The 25,961-nt window shown below is 39.1% G+C and overlaps 1 protein-coding gene across 3 annotated transcripts; it reads right to left on the reverse strand.

Annotated features, from left to right (window-relative positions):
* Nucleotides 1-161: 161 nt before the first annotated feature.
* Nucleotides 162-25,400, reverse strand: LOC144665278 (uncharacterized). Of its 3 annotated transcripts, none has more exons than XM_078526496.1 (8): nt 25,242-25,400; nt 20,298-20,366; nt 18,155-18,421; nt 17,700-17,867; nt 14,427-14,495; nt 12,670-12,930; nt 12,135-12,434; nt 162-1,312 (listed from the first exon to the last, which is right to left on the reverse strand). In XM_078526496.1, exons 1-7 carry the CDS (start codon nt 25,395-25,397, stop codon nt 12,177-12,179), a joined length of 1,248 nt encoding a protein of 415 aa, XP_078382622.1. In that variant the 5' UTR covers nt 25,398-25,400; the 3' UTR covers nt 162-1,312; nt 12,135-12,176. The 3 variants fall into 3 exon arrangements, with proteins under 3 accessions (XP_078382622.1, XP_078382623.1, XP_078382621.1); XM_078526495.1 differs by lacking the exon at nt 162-1,312 and adding an exon at nt 11,186-11,731; XM_078526497.1 differs by lacking the exons at nt 12,135-12,434; nt 12,670-12,930; nt 14,427-14,495; ... (2 more) ...; nt 20,298-20,366; nt 25,242-25,400 and adding exons at nt 2,238-2,537; nt 3,042-3,359; nt 4,293-4,361; nt 6,165-6,649.
* Nucleotides 25,401-25,961: the final 561 nt, after the last annotated feature.

Here is a 25,961-nt window from a genome sequence, read left to right on the forward strand (position 1 = left end):
AGTAAAAAAAGCACATTAAGTTCCTTTAAACTTGTAAACGAGCAATTTAAACCTCGAAAATGAAGCATTTCAATTTTTTGAAAACGAAGCACTTTCAACTTCAAATCGAAGGATTCAAATCTCGGAAACCATTCACCTTAACTACAACACAAAACAGGCTAGACGACTATATGGTATTTAATAAGATATCATCTCAAAAGCCACCTTAAGGAGGCTCGAAAGTTAGAGCTTCCTTCTTTCAATAACATGTTCGACATGATACTACAACATTGAAAACGGACAACTTTTAAATAAATAAACGAGGCTTTTATAAAAAAATATACGAGGCTGTGCTTCACAAACGTAACACCTAAAACAAATGTTCGACCCTTATTTTATAGTGACTTGACTGTAAGAAAACTGCTGTTAAAATATCTCTCCAGATAAAGGCCTAATTCTTAAAGCAACCCAAAAATAAGGTGACATCTTCCGAAAGGAAATAGCCCAAAGCTTCCCAGTTTTGCGTGGAACAGACGAAAGGATAAAACGGAGAGATGCCTTGCTTAAACATTTGACTCCTAAAACAAGTTGACTTCCGTCGTCCAACCTGAAACCGGTATGAAGAAAGTAATAATTGCGTACGCAAACTTCGATTTGAAGTATAAGCACAAATTACGATTAATTTTTAATGAGTTACAAATGTAAGAACAATACAATTTTCCAGAAGACAACAATATTTATTTAAATATACAGTTCTGAACTGTGTTAAAGCTTATAACCGCCCTTAAAAAAAGTTAAAATTTGGACGAAAATAAAGCTACCCAACCAACTAAACCAACCCGGCCAACTTAATACTGTTAACCTCAAAGGACTCATCATAGAGATTCTCGTTTGCCTTTTTGCAGCCTTATCAAATTTGAGCCTGCTCAACGTTCATTTGGTCCATGCTTGCTAAAGTGCAACATAATTCTAATACATTTTCCTCTCGGTGGCCATCATTCCATTTGGCCAGGGTTCGAGAGAACGCCAAGAATGTCTGTATAATTAATACATATATATATTTATGGCATATAGATGCTATTAAAAATCCTACAACTTCACTAAAAAAACAACTAGTTCTGATCCCTTGTTGACGGAAAAGAACAAAACCACAAAACAAGCTTAACTTAACCGAAAAGTCTAAAACCGATCCACTGATAGACGCAACTTTAAATTTACACTAAAACCTTTGTTTATGTTTATTTTTAAGTTCTCTTTGAAGTCTGTCTGGTGTTTATGGTGTATTCCAGACTCCCATCGAGCTTATATGCACTTCTCAAATCTTTACTGGATCCTAAAGAAAGAAAAGATAAAACATGTGACTAAATAAATTTGGTGGGAGGCGCGTGGCTTAATGGTTAGCGCGCTCGACTCCAAGTCGAAAGGCCCGGGTTCGAGCCTTGGTCGGGGCGCTGCGATGTGTTCTTGGGCAAGACACTTTTCTCTCTCTCTCTTAATGCCTCTCTCAATCCTGGTGTATAAATGGGTGCCGGCGAATTTACTGCTGGGGGTAACCCTGCGATGGACTAGCATCCCATCTAGGGGGGGGGGGGGGGGGGTTAGCAATACTCCTAGTCGATTAATGCTAGGGAAACCGGGTTAGGCTTCGGCTGTTTTGGCAACTTGGCTCGGACACACGCTTTACCTTTTAGGGATGAATGTCCTTAATAGTAAAAAACAACGTAATATTTCTGATTATTAAACATTGGTTGTGTGGCAACCAAGCAGCCACGCGAAAGTAACCACAAAAGAAAACTACTAAAAGTAATTAAAACATATCAGAACATCGGTTGCCTTTAATTTTTTGGTAAATGTAACCTCGCGAGCCAAGCTCCATTACGAGCGACTATTGGAAAGCGCATTTTCACATGGTAAGTCGCTACGCATTGAGAAACTTTTGGGTTTGGTAGTAGCTCTCGCAAGGTCTAACATAATGGGTTGCGAACTTTGGAGAGAACAACAGAACAAATAAAAGGAACAATGCCCCTATCCCCCAAAACAATATAAACTGCTACACTAGAAAAACAGTAGAATTACGAGCTTAAGAGAGCTACTACACTGCAGTGACTTTTTCCTATGTTTTCGCTCTCACTCTTTTCCCTTCTCGAACGTGTAAACATGTCTTCCATGTACGTGTCGCTATGGAGCAGTTAAAAATTGCTGATCTCTTAAACCGAGTATCTTGAGACAGCAGTCTAGCATACCAGTCATTAATGTACCTGTTCGTTTGTCAGCCTTGTGTACTCTCCATGTCCAATGGACTGAGGCATTTCAACCTGCTGAGGTTGGTAACCTGTGGCCATGGCTCCGGATGTAGCAACTTGAACCAGCTGCGGTTGAGTACCCACCCCTCCAGAGACGGGTATAACGACCATTTGAGGTTGGCCTGCCTGTGCTCCTGGTGTGACAGTCTGCACTGCAACCATACCTCCACCTGCTTGCATTGGAATGGCCGCAGGGCCACCAACAGGGAAATGAGCCATGGTGTAACCAGGATTGGCAGTATGCATCATTTGCCCCTGAGAAAAAATTATATTATACTGCTTGGTGAAATGAATGTGTATAGTAATAATTGTTGTTAATTAAGATATTTTTCATAAAAGGTTGCCTTTTAAAAAACAAATGTTTGACGTGTGTTTCGTGTAAATAACAAGGGACAGACAGACAGACAGACAGACAGACAGACAAACAGACAGACAGACAGACATACTGTTTGTACGAAAAGCAAGAAATTATGTAAGTAAGTAATTAGGTAAATAAGTCAGTCAGTCAGCACAAAAGCAAGAAAGCAAACGAGTAAGTAAATCAAGCAAGTGAGTAAGCGAATAAAAGGGAATAGCAGAAATGCGTTTCCATTGTAGTTAATCATCCAAAGTCGTTTTAGCAAAAAAATGAATGGTGTGGCACTATTAATAATATTAAATGTATTTTTCCATGGTCAGCATTAGTCAGTAGTTTTTCAAATGAAAGCAGCCAAGTGGTACTTTATGCGGTAGAGTAATCGCTCTTGGTAGGCTGCTCACCTGCTGTGGTGGAGTGCCATAGCAACATGTGCAAGGTTTCATCAGGCAAAGGCACACGGCCGCCCAGATTCCAATGGCAAATTCGACAATGCCAAGAAGCAAAATCAATGCCATAAGGGCCATCTGTGTGTTGCGTCTGTACTCTCTGTTTCTATATCTGATGGTGTCGTAACCGGCGGTAGGATCGTATCCGTAGCGGTTGTAGTCGTAGTCGTCGTAGTACCAGTCTCTATAATAAGCAATTCCTATGCTATAGACGATGATGATTATTCCACCAAACACAGCCGAGGTGATAGAGAAGCCCATGAATACACCAGCCTGGATGAATAAACGTGCATAGTTTAATAAGTTTGGTTAAGCGGCTGTTGATGATAGAACAAGCGGCCGTGCCGTAACGCCCCTTTGCCCTAGAGGGATGTGGGATATTTCACTCGTTTAGATACTAGCCAGGGCTGTGTAGCGATTTCTTTTTAGAGGTATGTAGTCAAAAAACAGAGCAATATTTAACACGTTTAAACATACAAGAATAATACCATCGTGGAAAAAATATGTATCTTTGCAACGCCATGTAATGTCCTCTATTTGTGTTATAATAGATGTATATGAAACCCTTTTCATTAAGTACTGTTTTTATGCTGTAGTAGGTAGTTTTCGTTACTATTCAGGTCGTGGATGAGATTCCAGATTAAATCCCGGTTTCTCCAGAATAAATATAAGGAAGTTTTGCCCCACTGTTATTGAATGCTACTATTGGAATGACCTTCCTCTATCTATACGTAACACGCCTACTATAAATCTCTTAAAAAAAACACTTAATCAGTTTTATTTTGCTCAGTACTAACTACTATATACTTCTTCCTCTCCTATGTATAGTTTACTTTTTTATTCTAAACTATTTTATCCTAAATCAAGGGCATGAAATTAGTTTTCTATATTTTGCCCCTTTTCATTTCTCTTCTTCTATTTGTTTTTGCTTTGTATTTAATTATTGTAAATCTGGAATACAATAAATAAATAAAATGAAAAAAGTGATTAAATTAATCACATTAAAGCTGTCGAGAAGTATTGTGTGTGGTGCCTACGCATATATACACGTCAAGCTTCACCTAAGCTTAATTTAATTCTTAAGCCGAAACCTGGATACAAATACCTTGCGAAATACCGTAGAGTCTAGTCTAACTACAAGACAGAACCTAAAGCTACAGGATGGGCTTTTGGATTAAGAATATTTCACAATTTGCATCAACTCACAAATGCATTCCTGGAGGTAGTTCGTTCTTTTCGTGACCCAGGGATACCCAGTCCTCCAGCAATGCACATCTGAAAAAGAACAACATCGTTATATTCAATAAGGAAAACAATTTAAAAGGATGCTGTGCATTCCTTGATTATTTTTCTTATATTTCGTATTTTTCTTTTGTTATCCAAGCTACTAAGGGACATTACAAACTTTGGTATCATTCAGATGTGTTGTTTTACAACATGGAATATTGTAGTTTAGTATACATCCATTCCGAGCCTATTTTGACAAATCCTGCAGGCCTTTGTCTGTTATGCAAATGCACAACAGACAATATGCATGGTAAAGAGGAAGTGACATAAATATTTTATTCCCAGTGGCGTAATTATTTTTCAAAACAGGAAAAATTGCATCTAAATTAAATACATGCCTCGACAAAATGTTCGCCGAGAAATTATCTCTTAAGACGGTTTCCGCTGAATATTCGAGCAATAAAGGCAAAAATAAAGGAACCAAAAAGACCTCATAGCATGGGCACAGTTTTAATACAGTTGAGAAGAGCCTATCGAGATTTTAGATCTCAAGCTGACCCCGCGAGAGATAAACAAATTTGAAGTTCTCCATACTCAGTTAAAATGGACGTTTCACGTCAGTTCAAAACAAAACAACACGCGTTTTAAGCTTTTCTTACCAGGTTTGACATAAAATTTCTCAAGAATGGTTTAGAATTTAATAGTTGGGTCAATTTGAGAAATGAATCACAGTGAGTTGTTTCAAACAGTATACAAAATGTTACTGTGCTATGAGTAGATTTTTGGTAATTAATTTTTGCACTTATTGCTCGAACCTTGAGCGGAATTCGTCTTAAATAGTTAAAGGAGAATCGGACGATGGATCAGAGTCACAGACCACTGATTTGGTTCTCCGATCGTTCGATTTTACATATAAAACAGACAAATAACACGCAGCATATATCTCTTTATCAAACATTTTGACAACGTGGTCGAAGTTTACAATCGCCGAACTATAAACCAAGATTCAATACTGGTTAACGGGCGCCAAGTTAAAAATCCGCAACACTTTGATCAACTTGCCAAAAATACGCAAACGATTTGGCAGACAAAATTTAATGAAGATTGTTTGTTTTTTCTGTCGAGCTTCGAAATTATTTAGAAATTGACTTGCTTAAATGTATGTAGAATTAAATGGCGACAAATTTGCATCAGATCCAAATAAATTTATACCAAAACGGAATTCTTGCCGAGTTATAAACTCGCCGGCTAACTAAGCGACCTTGTTGAGAATTTTTTTTTTCTAAAATACTCCTTCAACTTGAAAGTTCTTTCTAGTGCTTTTACAGAGCCGTAAGTTTGCATATTAATGGCAAGATTCTTATGATAATGTTTGCGTGTTCATTGTGTCATAATATCCATAACGAAACGACAAAAAATCGTAAGTTCCCGTTTGTTTCTATAAGTAATTTTAACGTTATGCCGCTTTTTTCGATTTACTCGTCACTTGCAGCTTCTAACCTTACAGGGTAAATAAATAGCTTGTAAAAAACAAAGTCATGAGATAAATGACACACTGAAATGGGTTGTTCACGGATCGCTGGATCTGCTGCAAGATTGGTAGATTTTACATACACCAGACTGATCAGAAAAATTGTCAAGCAGTTGCAAATAAAAGTTTAACCGTCAGTTTTACTAAAGCAGTTCAGACAACGATCTAGTGTGAAGTTTGCTTCAACATACTATCGGACTTACCGATATATAAAAGATCTGACACCTATATGTAAGAGCTAACGTGGTATTCAAAAACCTGTTACTTCGTCAACTTAAAACAAATACATTCAAAAAAGATTGTCCGCAAAAACAACTCACCCAAACTCCCGTCCAAATGCCACAGCCACTATACCCTGTCCAGTAGTAATCCACAGCACGGTCTGCGATGCCGAAGCAGATGAGTAAAGACCCTACAATGATGTGTGCGATGGCGAGAATCCTCGCCATGTTGGCGACCTTCGCTGAATAGTCCGCCATGTTCAAAAGCAGACGCTCTTTGGTTTGTCACGCAATCTTGACTGACAAGCGCTCTGACAAGCTTCCTCGAAAACACTAAAATTTACATAAGCTCAAAAACAATTAAGTGAAGTTTAACCTGCTGTGCGGCAACCGCATCTGACTAGATTTTTCCTGTTATTTTTTTTTTGTCCTGAAATGAGCGAACTCGCGCGTTTATTTCGCCTGTGAAGCAGTGCAGCAGGTTAGTTCTGTCTCGCCACCGAGACAACAGACCCAAATCTTTATGTTATTGCTGAAAACGATAATGTGCTAAAACCGTACCTGACCAAACACTCGTACTTGTAAATAAAACACTTCAAAATTGGTCTTTCTTAGCTTCAGACCCATAGTAGTTGCTGAGAGATTACTCAATGCTCAAGATGACATTTTGTTGCAAGCAGTTTTGAAGCGTTCTGTAACATTTAATGGTGAATAAACATCCCGGAATGGATTTAAGGATTGAAAGAGCTGAAAACTGCAAGCTGCCAAATAAATTATAAAAATTAAAATTAAAGTCGAACGTCTCTTAAGAAATAGGTTAATGTTCGGCAAAAAATCGTGCCGCTACGGCAATCTTTGAAAATGTTCGAAAATTAATCGATGTAAAGCCAGCGACAGCTTTGTGGATTGCTTACGTTGTTTTAGATATGGTCCTTGTCAAAGGGCGGAAATTCGTATAAAAGAAACCTCAGAACTAGAAGACACTATCAACTACTATCAGCTTTTATCATGCCAAAACAGCATGGAACCGAAGTTTATTTTACAAAGCGATCCTGTCAAAAAATGATTATCTCGATATAAAATCTGGACATTTCTATCTTCTAATGAAAGTGAATTCAAATTTATATGCATTTCTGTGTATTTTACCTAACCAATTGCATTGACGTATTAGAAAATTTATTGTGGCTCCGTTCTGTTTATTTCTTTAGTGTCCTTAACATCAAACACATACTTTCCTCAGGCCCGTATAGGAGGGGGGGGGGGTGCGATGGGTGCGTCCGCAGCCCCCCCTCCCCCCCCTCCCCCCACGAACGTTGAAAGTCCGATACAACGTAGAATGAGAGAATAAGTTTTGTACTATATTTCGGCTGGCCAAACCAGCCTTCTTCAGGTGCAATGAAGTTTACATTGGCTATGTTTAAATTTATATGGTGATAATGGTATCTTACGAAATACCGGAAATACGTAAAACTAAATACAGGAAATTTGTAAACAGTGTACTAGTATAAAACAAAAAAAAATTAAAATATGCTTTTTTAATTTTAAAAGGCAGAACACTTGTTCCCGATGGCCTTAACATACGCGAAGAAACCTATTAGTTTGTTTGTTTACTTATACTATTTTGTTGTCATTTTTAAGCTTAGCATATTTTAATTTTTTTGTTTTATACTAGTACACTGTTTACATATTTCCTGTATTTAGTTTTACGTATTTCCGGTATTTCGTAAGATACCATTATCACCATATAAATTTAAACATAGCCAATGTAAACTTCATTGTACCTGAAGAAGGCTGGTTTGGCCAGCCGAAATATAGTACAAAACTTATTCTCTCATTTTACGTTGTATCGGTCTCTGCTTTTCAATTTCAGTTTTCTATGTGTCAAACCGATTAGATCACTCAGTTGATCCAACGTATACTGGTAGGAGATCGTACACGGTTTGCTTGCTTGAACTTTTAATAGTTGAAAGTCCGTTCATTGTGAAAAAAAAAAACACATCAAAATAAATAAATAAATACGGTTAATAAATGGGATTTTTACCCCTGTACTGCAGTTTGCATTCAATATGGTCCTTTGGGTTGAAGGTCCACCATTTGTAGGTTCATGTGGTATATTTTTTAACCAAATTGTGTGATTCTAGTTTAATTTCAACTATACATTCCATCGAATGTCCTGCATAGTCTCGAATAGTCGAACCGTTCGAATTGTCATTAATATTCCCAGACGCTAGAAAAAAAGGAGACTGGGTACTTGTTGAGCTCGGAAGCACCCAAGAAGGCTGGAGCTTGCCACAGTGCTAAAAGATAAACAAACCGAATCTCAGGCTAATTCTTTTATTTACCATTTGACACTGAAATAATGAAAGTTATCTATTTCCTGCCTTTCTTTTATATACTGCCGTCATTGTGAGCTATACATTGTAAATTACGGTTACAAGGTTCTGTTTCTAAAAAATACTATTTTGAATTTAAAAGATGTATCAGATTATTGTCGTTGCAACCTTTACTTTTACCTGCCTTGTTTCCTTACAAACTGTCTTCAGAATGCATGAAATGCTGTCCCAGATAACCTATTTTTTTTTTTTTCAAAATGTCCTGGGGGGAACGCCCCATACCCCCCTACGTTTTCGCAACTGCGGCGCTAAGGCATTTGCGCCGGTGACGCTCATACGCACCCCCACCCCACCAATCACTCGTCATACATATCGGAAGCATGTACTTGAACTTTGATTTGCAGTGTTAGCAGAAATAACTATTTACAGTCAACTCTCTCTAAGTCGGACACCTTCGGGACCGGTACCAACTGTCCGTCTTAGAGATGTGCCGCCTGTACAAACTGTAATACTGTGAGTAGAAAACGACCTATTTAGTGCCCATACACGTAAACAGAGAAGTAATCCGTTAACTTGGTATAATGTTCACGTATTCTTAGGGCGCTGACTAACTATGCTTTAGGTAGATGCGAAGTTTGGAAGAGTCCGTTAATGATTTCAAAGTGTCCGTTGTCCGTCTTAGAGAGGTGTCTGTCTTATAGGGAGTGTGGTTACAGTAAAATGACTGAAAAACGGCAGGGAGCATCACCAGGTGTCCGTCTTATGGCGGTGTCCGTCTTATAGAGGTGTCCGTCTTATGGAGGTGTCCGTCTTATGGAGGTGTCCGTTAGGAGAGAGTTGACTGTGTTTCTAATAAAGGTAAGTTACAAGAGCAAGCCATTTTTTGGACAGCGATAGTCAACTTTGAGGTAAGAATCATTAAAGAAAATAAGCTAAAGGTACCCTGAAGTCGCTAAAACAACAGTTCGCGCTCTCAAAAGATAACGATGAGAAGTATCAGCCTAATTTGAAATAAATATATACCTCCTATACGTTACAAGAACAGTACATTTTGTACTTTCGAGGATTAAATATTTCGGATTTAAACCCTTTTTAATGTTTCACAACTTAACTGAAGAACTCTGGTACTGATCCATTGAGTATAAAGTAAACAGCTGAAACGCCAGCAACCTTAAATTTACACTTAGGGCTATTCCCAGGTACGTCCTATTCGACGAGAATGTGCAATCCACACGTCGGGTTTTTAATTCTGTAATTTCACCTTGACGACGGATAAACTCGCTGAAACAACAACATTTCGCCGGTGAATATCGCTAAAACAAGAAACCTTCACTCTAAAAACCGATTTCATGTACATTACCGTGGATGCCGATGGAGATATTTCAATAGAAATTTGTCAATAACAATTAAACCTGGTTTCCACTAGCGACGCAAGCACAAGTGCAATCAGGCCAAAAGTTAAAAAAATGGCCCTTTTGCTTGTGCTTGCAGCAAGAGCAAGCACAAGCATCAAAATGCAATACGCTTGTGCCTTTTTTGCTTCGAAGCTGTTTTCACAGTAAAAAAAAAGAGCTGTTATCCTTGCGCTTGTGCTTGTATCGCTAGTGAAAATCGGGTTTAAGCGTACTGAGGGACCCTAAAAGCCCAGAAAACCAGGCAGCCGTTTTCTTCCAAGTTTTCCCGCAACGTTGTTGTACTTAGTTCAGAGGCAACACGTTGCACAAATTTGAAGTAATGTCTATACTTCCTACAACATGTTGCCATAAATTGCAACACGGGAGGTAACAGCGCGCAACAACTTTTTACAACTTGCAATGCAACAATGATGCAAGACAAATTGAAATAAAATGCTGTCCGAATTTCTGGGCGCTAAAAAAATGTAGCAACAATATTTTATGTGACATTCGTGCCATCTTCGACGTGTACAATTCCCCTCACTCTCAAAAATGGTCCAAACAAAGATGAAGCAACGTCTCAAGCATTGCGCGTGCTCTAAATTAAAGTAGCCGATCAATGAAACAAAATGTTCTTAATTTTTAGATAACATTTTCACCGGTTAACCACCCATTTACCGATCCAAAGCCCAAAACCGACAGAAGCAGTCGGGAGCCATGTCAAACGTACTCCACGTGGCGATCAGTGATAGCATAACAGTCAAAAACGCAGGCTGACGATGAGTACGTAGGCAGCGATCCTTGTAGTTGAGACAGTAATTACCTCGATTTCGCAGCATACTGACCAACGTGCACGTGACTGTGCACAAAGAAGTTGCAGCTGTGAGTGGGGTACAAATATGTTACTGAAAGACAAGCATGTCCCACGTGATCCTGTGTAGTCGCACGTGTTAGTCGTTCGAACTTGCAACCGTAAAAAGTTTCTCTTCTCTTTGTAACATTAAACGCAGTCACTGTAATTAAGACGCCAGGGGCTATTTATGACCGATACCAAAATAGCATCAATAGGAAGGTCGAAGCACAAAGAACGCAAAATCAAAAAATGAATCACTCAAAACCCGAAAACGAAAAACCAGATTCGAAAAAGGAAACCCAGAGTCGAAAAGCGAGCCACTCGAAAACGAAACACTAAAACAAATGTTTGACGCTTATTTTATAGTGACTAGACTAACATAAAACAGCTGTTAAAATATCCTTTCAAATATACGGCCGAATCATCGTCTTATCAAATTTGAAACCGCTCAAAATTCGTTTAGCTCAATCGTAGTTCATAGAGGGAAATGGTTAAGAAGCCAGGCAAACATGAAAGGAAAAAAAGAGGCCAAGAGTTAGGTTGGAAGGTCCATAACAGTGCACATCTTTTGTTTTGCGCTCATACACTATGCATGAGTTAGGTAGTCGGAATGTTGTTATTGGTTAGTTGCCTGGACACACGTAGCCACCTATTGTATTTAGCGAGGTTTTGTGCACTGTCAACCCCCGAAATATCGAGCAAAAACCTAAAACAAAGAACTTTACCAGGATTCATAATTTTTTCCCTTTGTTAACTATGGTTCGATGAAGTGCAACTTAATTCTTATACCTTTATCTCTCGGTGGCCATCGTTCAGGTTTGGCCAGGACTCAAGAGAACATTTCATGTGTCTGTACACTAAATACATATATATGGGATTTAGATGCTATTAAAGGTTTCACAACTGAACTGAAAAAGTATAGTACTGATCCACTGAACTTAAGAGTATAGTATACAGCCAAAACACAAGCAACTTAACATTTACGCTTAAGCTTTTGTTTATGTCTATTTGGCGTCTGTCTGGCGTTTATGGTGTATTCCAGTCCCCCACCGAGCTTGTGTGTACATCTCAAACCTTCACTGGATCCTAAGAAAGCAAAAATAAAAACATGTGTCTACTTTAATGTGATTGAGGTAAACGATGACAGAAAACACGCCAGTGGAGGGTTAAAGCTATTAAAAACGAGAAAAGTGTAGATTGTAAAAAGAACAAAAATATATAGAATATAGGATTCATGAACAAGTTTGCTGTATCGCCTCCAATTTGAAGTAGACAGAGGAAACAAAGCAAAGGTGTCGCTTTTTAGATGTTACCTCGTAAGCAAAGTTTTATCCGAGCCAGGTTGTGGAGTGGGAAATTTTAGAACTGCAAGTTGCTGCACCTTAGGCAACTCTTACGAACTTTTCCTCTCTCACTCTCTGGCCTTCACGGACGAGTATACATGCCTTATATGTAATTGTCGTTTTGGAGCAGCTTAAAGAAAATGTACCTGTTCGTTTGTCAGGCTCGTGTACTCTCCATGACCATTGGTCTAAGGCATCTCAACCTGCTGAGGTTGGTAACCTGTGGCCATGGCTCCGGATGTAGCAACTTGAACCAGCTGAGGTGAAGTACCCACCTCTCCAGAGACGGGTATAACAACCATTTGGGGTTGGTCACCTTGTGCCCCTGGTGTGACAGTGTGCATGACAACCATGTCACCAACTACTTGCATTGGAATGGCCACAGGACCACCAACAGGAAAACGAGTCATGGTGTAACCGGAGTCAGCAGTATCCATCATTTGCCCCTGGAAAAGTTTGTGACATTTATATGGATAAATGATGAAATTTGTGTAAAATAACAACAGTTAAGACTACAACGAAATGTCCCATTACTGTTGAGATAGCCCATAGCAAGCGTGTGGGACATGTGCTACATTTATGACGGCCAGACGGTCGGACAGACGGAATGAAAGGTGAATGGATAGATGGATGGATGGATTATATTCAGATGAAAGCCGGATCCCCCTTTGTTACGCTCACCTGCTGTGGAGGAGTGCCATTGCAACATGTGCAAGGTTTCAGCAAACAAAGACACACAGCCGCCCAGATTCCAATGGCAAACTCAACAATGCCGAAAGTCAAAATAAACGCCATGATAATCATTTGTGAGTCTTGTTTGTAGTCGCCGTCGTCGTCCTCGTACCAAAATGCCCTTGCTACAACAATAGTCCAGGTATAGGCGATATTGATTACTCCACCAAACACAACTGAGATTATGGAAAAGCCCATGAACGCCCTAGCCTGACAAATAAACATGGAAAGTTTGATAATGGTTTACATCGCCCAAAAGCAGATATTTCAATATATATTTTTTTAAATAAGTGGGTGTTGATGATCGAACAAGCTGCTGTGACAACCATGAGAACAGCAAGGCCCCTCTTCCCCTGGGGGTGGCGTCTGGGGTCAAACTCCATTAGGAAAATTTGAAATGGTAATAGGCCCTTTGAAGATGGCGGTGGCGTGATCAACTTTCACTGAGCAAAGTTTCACCGCCCGCCGCCGTACCGGAACGTATTAGAGGAGCTACGTCACCCTGACAACACACCTTTAAGAAATTGACAAAGTTTTTAAAAATTGTAGTTCACATTTGTCTTTATTTTTATCAGTCGAATCCGGTCCATTCCTGGTTATTTTCGCTTTTTTACTCCTTTCTTCTTTTTTTGTAGAAAACTATAATTTTGAGGTTTCCTTTATTTAAAAGGAATCAGAAAATGACGTAATATTTGCTCCTTTAAACGCATAAGTGGATGTTCCGCTCGTCAAGGTAATAGCCAGGGCTGTGTAGAGATTTTTCGTTAAAACACAGCAATATATTAACTTATTCACGCATATAAACATATTACTATCGAGGATATCAATTATGTATCTTTGCGAATTGAAGCCGTGCAAATATCGTATATTTGTGCTGTATGGATAGCTATGTGTATAGAACTTTTTTGTGGGTATGAAAGCTATTATAGCAATGAAGTGCTGTTTTATGTTATGTTGGAAGAGTGGTTAGTCCTGTTCAAGCCTAGAATGACTAAGACTCCAGCTATAGTAGGTTTGGGGGCAATCTTATGAAAGCTGACGAAAAGTCTACCGTGTATGTGGGTACTTTCGCATACAAGCTTCACCAATCTTAGGGCCTGTTTATGTGGAGGAGAGTTATCCCCTGTAGGAGGGTTACCCTCTCCTCCAAGCCATCTTTTGTTGAGCGTTTTAATGAAGAAGTTGTCCCTGTTGACCGAGCCAAAACTTGGCCCTCTCGCCTCAAAAGACTTGCGAGAGTTTGTTTTGAAACATCTATTATGACTGCTTTTTCAAAAATCGGGAAAGCTGAATCATCGACCAAGACCATTTATTGGACTGATTACCGCCGACTTCGATTTCAATTTATCTGCAATGTTGTTTTTGCTGATTTTAGCGTTTGCGCATGCTCCGTATGTGTCAACTTGTCCCTGGTACGCGAGGCAAAAATAACCAAAGTGTTTATATGGAGAAAAGTTGACTCGCTCCCCAGGGGCATCCTACCTTCAAAGCGAGTGACCCTCCACCCAGGGCCAGCCTATTCCCCGAGCCAACTTTGCAATTTCTCATGTAAACGGATTGCAGATACTTAGGGTGGCTCGGTATGGAGGGTAACCCTCCTACCAAGGACAACTCTCCTCCATACAAACAGGCCCTTAGTCACTACAAGGCAAATTCCTAAAACCAAAGGATTCCCTTTCGGACCAAGAAAATTTTCATCAACTTACAAAATCATTGCGGGAATTAGTGCGTTCCTTGCGACTGCCAGGAATGCCCAGTCCACCAGCGATACACATCTGAAAAAAGAACAACATCGTTGTAATTAGGAAGCAAATTGTAAGAGGATACTGTTCGCCCTTTTTAAACCAAGCTAACAAGTAATATTACAAACTTCTGCATATCTTAGTTAAATCGCAATCATCATAAACCCCCCTTTCCCTTTTAAATGTTGCCAATAACATTGATACTATGGATTGCAACCTCGTACGTTTAAAATTTTAGCGCTCGTGGTAAATTTAAGCATAACTTGACAAAATGGAGTTATTTCCAGTTAGAGCAGAGTAATTTGCATGTTAATGAACAAAAAATGTCAAGACTCTTTAAAAATCGGTGCGCGATGCCTACGTGTGGGGGCTTGATAATTTTAAATTTGATTCTTATTTTTTGTGAATTCATTTAGTACATTCAATTACTTTAAGGCTGCTATTTATTGCGGCAAATAATCTTTGCGATTTTTAGCAAATCGCCAAATTTAGTAGCTACAGTAATTTCTACTCGCGAAATTTACCCTATTTTGCAGTTTAACCCTTTAACCGGCAGATTTCTGTGACTTTCTAAACGGTTTTTTCTGGGCTTATACATTCTGTAGAACTTCGTGATTGCATATAAGAAGTTCAAGTAAAAATCTGTGCTGTTTCGGAACACCGAGAGCTCAGATTTTTATTGTGACGTCAGTAGTCGGCAGTTGCTTCTTTCGTAGGCGAGCTGTTGGGCTTGGATTTGGCTCGTTTTGTGTTTATAAGTGATTTTTCGAGTCATTTTTCACTGCAGAAGCCCCCAGGCTGGCATCATTAAGCTAGACTGGTGGGTAGAGGCCAGCATCTGAAAGAAACCAGAGGTGAGAGATGATTTTGTCTTGATTGGAACGCCAGAAATATTCGAATCGAAAGATGGCGGTTTATGGGTAAAGTTGTCTCTCTAGCCGTTCTGTGGGTGGATTCCAAGACCTGCCAAGGCATTTTGGACGAGTTCTGACTTCCAAAGAATGCAATCGGTGAAACATTTTGCCGGCAGGATTCGGTGGCTCTATGGAATAAAGGTAGGAAGCCTTTCATGCCGCCGCCATGACTGTTTTTCCCAAGCATCCCTTTCGGTCAGCAACGAGGAAATTACAGGTTTGCAAGCATAGCTCTAATCGAAAAGTAATTGCTGAGTCTGCTGAATGATTGATGGGAAATTTCATTGGTGAACAGAAGAGAATAGGGTTGAAGTTTGCTGCAAATGTACATTTTTGAAGTCAGAATTATTTTTTCATTAAAAAAATGGAGGCAAAGATGTGTGTTTTTTGTTGTTGTCCTGTTACGTAGAAAACGGGCATTTTCAGATTTGCTGCTGAACAAACAACCGTATGCAACAGAAATCAAGAGTTGTAGTCAGTTAGTTGGCTTTTAAAGCTATTAAAATTATCACTTTGCCATAAAAAGCAGTCATTACTATCATATGCCTAGATATGTAAAAGCTGGAGTTTTTTCAATCACTGCTGGTGTTTTTCATACACATATGTACGATTGCCTGTTAAAGGGTTAAGCAAGATCAAAAAACAAGATCAATGAGCTCTTCGAGCCCCGACTGAATTTTTTGCCATGTTCAAAAGTTTAGTTTTTATTCCTTGAAAATTTATGAGCAGCAGGTGATTTAAACATTGGTAGCGGAATGTCTATTACATTGATATGAGATATTTTCACCTTACTTTCGAAGTATGTTAGAGTGGCGCACTCGGCTAGGCATCTGACTGGTAAACGATAGGTCGTGAGAGGTCCCGAGTTCGAACCCCAGAGGAGACAAATTATTCTACATGACACGGGCGTGGGACACGCTCGTGTCATGTAGAATAATTTCTTCACTATTTATCACCGAGCTTAAAATCTACCATATTTATTATTTACTACAAATTTGATGATTTCGACATTGCTGATCCTAGCAGTATGCAGGAAGCATGTCACTTATCAACCTAGTAAATGGCCTAGCTTACAGCGAGTCTCTCGTAGCTCAGTTGGTTAGAGCGCCCAAACGGTATCTAAGAGGCCATGGGTTGGATTCCCGTCGGGGACTCAGATTTTTTTCTTTGTCCCACGCTCGTGTCATGTAGAATAATTTCTTCACTATTTTTTTTTCTTTTTTCCTTTTTTTTAACCAGTAGCACTAAAATGGTTTGTTTATTATATCGCTCCCTAGGTATACATTGAAGAATAATTTACATGAATCAGAACATATAGCAGTATAGACTGATTCAAGTAAAAATGTATTGAATTGTGCTGATTCATCTGAAAAGCTCTTTCTTTTGTTCCGAACAAGCAGCCACGCACTCGATTTTAGCCAACGCAATGGTTTCTAGATAGATTCATCGTTAATGAAGCTTATGTAAAACCCGATTTAGTTTTCCAATATTCCTACATGTACGACGCTAGCTAGCTCGACATAATATACGAAAGAGATCGATCATTACATCGTTTTTCGTTAGCGTAAAATCTCCTCTTGAATTGATGTGCAACCTGCACAGACTTCCAGCCAAACGAAATGTTGGCTAATATGACTTCGTGAGCTGCTGTAATGACGAGCAACTACAGGAACAGCTAAAATCAAAGAAACCACACGAAACGACACGCCAAAATCCAAAATGGCCTACTCGACACGCACCGCCGACCTCATCCCCAGGCTCTCTCGCAGAAGACCACGTGACGCAAGAGAACCCACGCACAAATAAATAAATAAATAAATAAATAAATAAATAAATAAATAAATCCCTCAGTCGATGCCAATGTGGAGGCTTTGCCCCCACAAAAATGCCTTTCTTCCTTCTTTTAAAAACTCGAGATACCAGTTAGGGTTACAGCTTCGGAATTTGGAATGTTATGTTCGGTTTTCCAAGTTTGCTTTAACGCTGCCTCAGCCTAACCGAAGATGTTACACCCAAGGCCTGGTTCACACTAGCGACATCACAACATGGACATAACGTCACAAAGAAAATAACATTTTTTTCTCCATAGTGGTAATGCTTTGTCGTTTTAATTTTCCCGCTATGTTGTTATGTCATGTTGTTTACACTGGTGACATAAAACATCAACGCAAGGTGTTTTTTGCGTGACCTTGTGTGATTTCGGTATGTGTCGCTGGTGCGAACAAGGCCCAATAGCTCACGTAGAATTCCAAAACCTGTTTATACTTGGTCAACATAACATTCTGATATGCGTGTCCGTGTAATGTCCGCAATTACAACTCACCCACACTCCTGCCCAAATGCCAAAACCACCATAACCAGTCCAGGTGAAATCCACGAGTCGCTCTGCGATGCCGAAGCAGATGAGTATAGACCCGACAATGATGTGGACGATAGCGAGAACTCTGGCCATGTTGGCAACCTTTGGTGTAGCAGTATCCATCATTTGCCCCTGGAAAAGTTTGTGCATTTATATGGATAAATGATGAAATGTGCGTTAAATAACAACAGTTAAGACTACAAAGAAATGTCCCATTACTGTTTAGGTAGCCCTTATGAAGCGAGTGAGACATGTGCTATATTTGTGATCAGCCAGACGATCGAACAGATGGAATGAAAGGTGCATGGATGGATGGATGGATTAAAATTAGTGTAGAGGTATTTAGATGAAACCTGTCAAGCGGTATATACTATTTTTTAAGGTAAAATGAGCGTTTGATTCCCCTTTGTTATGCTCACCTGCTGTAGAGGAGTGCCATAGCAACACGTGCAAGGTTTTAGCAGACAAAGACACACGGCCGCCCAGATTCCAATGGCTGACTCAACAATACCGAAAGTCAAAATAAACGCCATTAGAGTCATTTGTGTGACACGCGTACGTTTGTAGTCGTCGGCGTCTCTCTCGTACCTAAATCCCGATGCTACAATAATAATCGAGGTATAGGCCACAAAGATTCCTCCACCAAACAGAACTGAGATTATGGAGAAGCCCATGAACGCCCTAGCCTGACAAATAAACATGGAAAGTTTGATAATGGTTCATATCGCCCAAAAGCAGATATTTCAATATATAAGTCTTTTTTATAAGACTTTCATATGTGACGCGGACAATAAGTGCGTGTTCAATAAATATATCCGCTGCGTGAATTTGTGGAGTTGCAAAAAAAAAAAAAAAAAAAAAAAACGCTTGGACGCATTGTGTTTTGAATGTTATAACGTCATTACAGTTATTTATGCACCGCGAGATTTAAATGCTTTCCGAAAAGTTTTTCTGATTTTGATTTTTTTGTTTGTTTTCAAAAGTCGTGCGGCCAATTGGTGCGTGTTCAATAAACATATCCGGTGCGCGAATTTGTGGAGTTGACAAAATTGAATTCGCTTGGACGCAATAGGCTCGTTATTGCATCTCGTGATATGAACATTATAACATCACAGAATTTTTTTTTATGCAGCGCGAGATTTAAATGCTTTTAACCGTTTATGGAGAAAACGTTTTGCTAAATACAACCAATGCTATACGGATTTAAACTGTTTGAAGTTTTGATTTGAATTTATTTTGGTTGAAACGCTTTGGAAAGAGTGACTTTAATGTTCTCAATAGAATCGGCGGCCGAACGTGTGCGTGTGTTCAGTAAAATACATGCGGCGCGCGACTTGAATGTGTTTAACTAAGGACCACTAAGTGGAGTTCTCAAAAGTATTTAAGTGTGTTTTGAAAGAAATATGTTGAGGAAAGCGGAATAAATCCTGCGAGGCTTGTCAGTACTGCTTTTTCCATAACGGGCACCTTCGCTGCGTCATCCGAGTCAGCGCCCTGACCGCCTCCCCCAGCGGAACTGTTTGCGTCATGGCAAATGTAACTCCTGCCCTCTCCCCCGGGGAAAATTTGTCATAACTCCGCTTACGCCGAATATTTGAATTTGCCGCGAGTGTAGTAATCGGAAAATTTGAATCTCCCTCGTGCATTAGCAGGCTATTGTTTATGCCGACTACAAAACTACCGTATATGGCCATCTCAAAGCACCTTAACAATACCTATTGTTTTCGAATTTTCAACCCATTTCTTGATACGAGTGGGTGTTGATGATCGAACAAGCTGCTGTGACAACCATGGGAACCGCAAGGTCTCTGTTCCCCTGGGGTGGCGTCTGGGCATGGGGTCAAACTCCCTTAGGAAAATTTGAAATGGTAATAGGCCCTTTGAAGATGGCGGTGGCGTGATCAACTTTCACTGAGCAAAGTTTCACCGCCCGCCGCCGTACTGGAACGTACTAGAGGAGGTACGTCACCCTGACAACACACTTTTAAGAAATTGACAAAGTTTTTCAAAATTGTAGTTCACAGTTTGTCTTTATCTTTATCAGTTGAATGCATTCTTGGTTTTTTTTTTTGCTTTTTCACACCATTTTTCTATGTAGAACACTATAAAAAAATCAGAAAATGACGTAATATTTGCTCCTTTAAACGCATAAGTAGATATTCTGCTTGTCAAGATAATAGCCAGGGCTGTGTAGAGATTTTTGGTTAAAACACAGCAATATATTAACTCATTCACGCATACAAAAATATTTCTATCGAGGATATCAAATGTGTATCTTTGCGAATTGAAACCGTACAAATATCGTATATTTGTGCTGTATGGATAGCTATGTGTATGGAACTTTTGTGTGGGTATGAAAGCTATTTTAGCAATGAAGTGCTGTGTAGGGGGCGGCAATCTTATAAAAGCTGTGGATAAGTTTACTGAGTATGTCGGTACTTTCGGATACAAGTACATGTTCGCATATACAAGCTTCACCAATCTTAGTAACTACAAGGCAAAACCTAAAACCACAGGATGCCCTTTCGGACCAAGAACATTTTAAAATTTACAACAAATTACAAATGAATTGCGGGAATTAGTGCGTTCCTTGCGACTTCCAGGGATGCCCAGACCTCCAGTAATGCACATCTGAAGAAGAACAACATCGTTGTAATTAGGAAGCAAATTGTAAGAGGATGCTAGTCGTCTTTTTTTTTAACCAAGCTACCAAGTAACATTACAAACTTGTGCATATTTTAGTTAAATTGCATTCACAAAGCAATCCCCACCGTCACAGCCAATAATAATAATGCTCAGCACTTCAGTAAAGTTTGTTACCTTTCAATCTTGGTTTTGTCCTTTTTATACTTTAATAAACTTGTTCCACTTTGAGCTCAATTTCGCTTCAAATAATATAGCAGTCTTGATGACAGCCGTGGAGCCGTAAAGAAGTACAATGTAAACACTTGCTTCGTTCGACTTGCACAAGACTTGTAGTTTCCAGAAAAGGTTTTGCTTCGGATCTTCTCGTAAATCTTAACTGTTGTCACAATTTCCATGATATTTAGACGACTTTAGAGGGGATTGTTTGAGGAAAATCTTCTGAAGAAAACTCTCTTGCTCGCTTTCCTCGTATGTTCCATTCAACTCAAGAAGTGAACACCGCGCCAGAAATTTTCGCGTCTCCTCATACTATCACTTCGTTTACATCAAAATGAAATGTCCATTCGATTTTAACTTGAGAAGAATTTAATAAAACAATTATTCCATTCGCCCTTGTTGGATACGAGTCGTTATAGCCAATTAACTCGGCGCTTCGCGGATCGCGCCTCGTTGGCTATTTACCACCTCGTATCCAACGCGGACTCATGGAATAATTGTTTAATATTTCTTTTGTAGGAATCATAATGTGTTATTTTTTAAAAAATGATTATAATGTGATTACAGTCGTAAGCGGACGCGCTTGGGACGCGAAAAAAAGTGTCGGTAACTGGAGCTGGCCACTTACGAGAATGGTCGTTGTAAGCGGCCACTAGAGGTGTAGGGGACAGATGGCCGCGTACGGGGACTTGCCTAGCCAACAAATACCGGACGGACGTGGATGACGATAAAACAAACTGTAAAATCATTGTGACCAACAGCGATGTGAAGTTGATTGATTAAAACAAGATACAGAGTTTGTGAATAGGATTATCTTTGGGGTGTCCGCTTACGGGAGCTTAACAACAAAGAACACGAAGCTCTTAGAGCTTAAAACTACTCTGGTCACGTGACCACTCTAGGGGGGCCATGTGGGGCCGGAGGAATAAAATTATGCAACCCCACCCCCCTCCCCCCCTTTGCGTCAATAAATGTTCCGACTGACAAACAAATTGGTAAGAAAACACCTTGTGTTACATTTAATGGTTGACTCGTTCTATCTGCAATTAATTATTTTTCTTATATGCTAAGGCTTGCCAAATTTCCACAATCTTGTTCCGAGAACCCAGACAATCTCTTAAATCAGCAAAAAGTGTTGTATCGAATTTCTGCTTAAACATTGAATTACTCGTTTCAAGAATGAGATATTAAAGAAAAGAGTTGATTTTCCTTTAGATCTCTGGAATCCTTTCAATGATACAACAAGAAAAGTACATTTCGCTTAAAAATCACACTAAACATGCTAATTCAAGAAGGATGATTCGTAAAGTTGCCATTAGTAACTGATTGATAGCTATTTAACATTACGTGTCAATGCCTTGTGAGAATGAAAGCTACAACGTCAGCACATTCTATGACGCAAACGTCATTGTGTTCACAGTATAAATTCTAGCCCGCTGAAACATATTTTGTTTCGTTTATAGCATACAAAAACCAGTATTTTATTTGAGTCAAACGCTAAAAAATCGAACATCTCACACAAAAAATTCTAAGAAAAGACCGAAGGATTCGTAAACATTTCCATTAGTAACAAATTTAGAGCTTTTAAACATTGCGCAACAGGAAGCTGGTCGAGTGGAGGTCTGGATCTGGTCACCGACAAAACGAAAAATAAACCGCTGCAGAGCAAAACGCGCAGGCAGCTTACAAGTCTAAGTCGTAATCTCTGAAAGTGTAATAATACAAAGCTTGTATGGGAGTTAAAACGAGGTTTCAAACAAGGTAGTCCAGGAAAGTCAACGCGATTTGATACCGTAAGGTCAAAATAGCTTGCAACAGAATTTGAATTATCAGGGACGCTCTCGTCAAGGACTCTATATAAACTTATTAAAGTCAATGTTTAATAAAGTCTACAAGTCCTCAGCTTCTACGCTCGCAATGTGAGTGATCAACTAGATGGATCAAGTTTAGGTGATCATGGGTTAGTTGAACCAAACTGTTGAGCAATCGGCGCAAGTTGCGCGACCGTTAGATTATGGTTCGTTTTGAGCTGATCAGGGGGGGTATGCAAATTTCCTTCAAGGTTGTAACTTAATGCTTTATTAGTTTTGTGATTGTTGTTTGATGATGGAAGGAAGTTTTGCTCGGACAAGAATGTCCTTCAGAGATTTTTCCTTCTAATTAGGTACAATCGAATACTGGTTTGAGATAATGTGCAGTATTTCGTGATTTCATAAGAATCTTTTAAAGATTTGGTGCGGCTGGTTTACCGTCATGTGCTATCCAAAACTAGAGGCAAACCCTGTTTTAAGCTTTTAGTGCAAGACCGGTTTCGGAACCAAAATATTGGATCCTTCGTCAGTTGCTTTTTTAGCTTTTTTCGAATAGCTCGCAGTGGAAGCTTGTGAAAAGTGCCGTTGTTGAAATCAAGTCTCTTTATATAGCATACTTTATCCAGCAAGAAGTTTCTGATTGGTCGTTAAGAAGCGGAGCTGATTGGCCAAAATTAATTAGCCACTCGTGTGAAGGAGATTTGGATCCTAAAAGGTGTGAAGAACACACGTTCAGTGCGCCGCCCCCCCCCCCCCTAGAATTAGCGCGAAAAATTGCCATATCTGCAAAGTGTAAACCAAATATATATAACCAAATATAACCCGTTCAATCACGTTCTAAGATAGGACAAAACAAAAAAAGAAGAAGAAATATTCATAAATGTTACCATATACTTTATAATGCTAGCTGTCGATAGAGTATAAGGTCGACACCGGCTTCCTAGAAAATTAGTGGGGAAGAGTTTATGTGACGACAGATCACAAACAAGTCCCGCCAGTGCCTTTATCCAAACTTCAGATGAAGCTATTAATTTTAAGTAATGCTTTTTGATAACGCCTGATAAAATTATTAAAAAAAGGAAGAGTAAACTGAATATCACAGTACAAATATCCCAAGGTCCAGTGGCCTGCAACCTATTATGACCTTAGCACTTGAAAAGCAGTTACTCCCAAAGGTGAACCAAAAATACTGACAGACATCTTATGAAAAGTCTCTCCTTTGAGAGGCCACGACCTGGTTGGTCAAATGGTACATACGGAAAACCATCCAGGGAAAGCAACTATAGTATTCCTGGCTATTACTTAGATCCATCCAAAATACCCTGTACTTATTCCACCCTATTCTTTCTATCTGATCAAGCAAGAAAATAGCACGTACGCATGCCACAACATTTGATCAGCCCTTGGACTGCTTGGACAACTAAGTAGATATTTATTTTCTGTGGTGTTACGAATTAGTAGACTAAACACAGAAATTTGACGAAGCGCTTGTATTGTTCTAATTGCAGACGCGCTTCAGGTTCGTTGCCCAAATTTTTTTATGCCACAAACTAACAATATCTTGAGGAAGACCAGGATACAAAACAGGAAGTGTTTAGTGTCTCTAGCAAAGGCACTCGAATGTGGATTTTCGACAGTGGACACGCTGCGGCCATAGGAAGCTGTACTGATAACGTGTCGTTAGACTACTGATCCAAGTAGTTAATCACACAACACGAGGGACACATAAGACAAGCAGCTGTTTGATGTCAGAATCGACGAGGAGTCAAGGGCTTCAAACTATGGTTTGAGTGTTTTAAAGGCGGTAGAGTGATTTGTTTTTGCACGCGAAGCCCTCAAACTCGTGCAATAATCATGAATAATTTAACGCCTCAAATGACGATCTTAACGGATTTACGTTATCTGCATTTTTCTTAAAAATAAAAGGATATTTTACCGATAAAACTATACAGTCATTTATACCCTAGCCTATCTGACATTAAAATATGAAAGAAATTGAATTTCCTACTGTTGCCGTGAAATCGAGAATCTTCAAGCAAACAGTTTAACAGACAAAATGTAATGAAACTTTGTTTCAAAGCCTACCGTTAGTTTGTTGATTAGAAAGGGTAAAATTAGAGCAAAATTTTTTTTTCTTGTTTTATTTGTGTTTTTTTTTTTTTAATAATTTTATTTTTTTTTTTTTAATTTTTTTTTTTTTTTTTTCAGGTTTTAGTAATTTTTTTTTTTTTTTTATACAACCCCAAAAAAAACAACAAAAACAAAAATTTTTTTTTTTTTGGATTTTTTTTTTTTCTTTTTTTTTCCCCCCCATTATAAAAAAAAAAAAAAAAAAAAAAAGTTTGTGCCCCGAATCTGCTCCAAGATTGTTCGATTTTACATAAACAGACAGGTCAGCAAATTTGCAATGCAGTCGCAAATTAAAGTTTTTTCGAGTTTCACTGAAGCAGTTTCGACAACGGCTAAGAAAGTGTTCAAAGTTTGCATTAACGCTGCTTCAGCCTAACCGAAAATGTTATACCTAAAGCATGGTTCACACTAGCGACATCACAACACGGACATAACGTCACAAAGAACATATCAGTTTTTTCTCCTTAGTGGTAATGCTTTGTCGTTTTAATTTTCCCGTTATGTTGTTATGTCATGTTGTTTACACTGGTGACATAAAACATCAACGCAAGGTGTTTTTTTGCGTGACCTTGTGTGATATCGTTATGTGTCGCTGGTGTGAACCATGTCCAAGAGCTCACGTAGAATTCCAAACCCTGTTTATACTTGGTCAACATAACATTCTGATACGCGTGCCTGTGTAATGTCCGCAATTACAACTCACCCACACTCCTGTCCAAATGCCAGAACCACCAGTCCACGAATCCACGATCAAGAGACTTTCTGCGATGCCGAAGTAGATGAGTATAGACCCAACAATGATGTGTACGATGGCGAGAATCCTTGCCATGCTGGCAGCCTTTGGTGAATCGTCCGCCATTTTGTAAACAGGTTCCGCTTTGTCTCGTCACGCAATCTTGATTGATAATCGCTTTGAACAATAAACTTCCTTGACAACAATAATATTTCCATTATAAATTAAAAACAAGTTACGTTTCACCTGTTGTGCGTCATCTGCTGTTTTTTTTTTTTCGCTTATTTTCGATCTGGAAAAAAGATAATTCGCACGATTATTTCGACAAGAGCAGTGCAGCAGGTTAGTTCTGTCTCCCCACCGAAAAAACAGATCTAGATCTTTATGTGAATGCTAAAAACAATTAAGTGCCAAAACCGTGCAGTCGAAACAATAATACTTGTATGTAAAGCAGTTCAATATTGGTAAGCGTTGCCTTAACCAAGAACACTTCATGTCGTGTCAAAAACGAGGTACTCGAAAGTGATTTAATACATAAAACACAAAGAACCGCAAACTTGGAAAAAAGGCAAATCAAGCGGAAAAACGACTATATGGTATATAATTGTATTCAACCTAAACGATATACAACCCTTGTTTTATGTTTTCCACGCTAATTGAAAGCCACCTTAAATTAGAAAATCAAACAAA

This window comes from Oculina patagonica, chromosome 9 (assembly GCF_052425735.1).
Source record: "Oculina patagonica isolate OP01 chromosome 9, crgOcupat, whole genome shotgun sequence".
Taxonomy (NCBI): Eukaryota; Metazoa; Cnidaria; class Anthozoa; order Scleractinia; family Oculinidae; genus Oculina; species Oculina patagonica.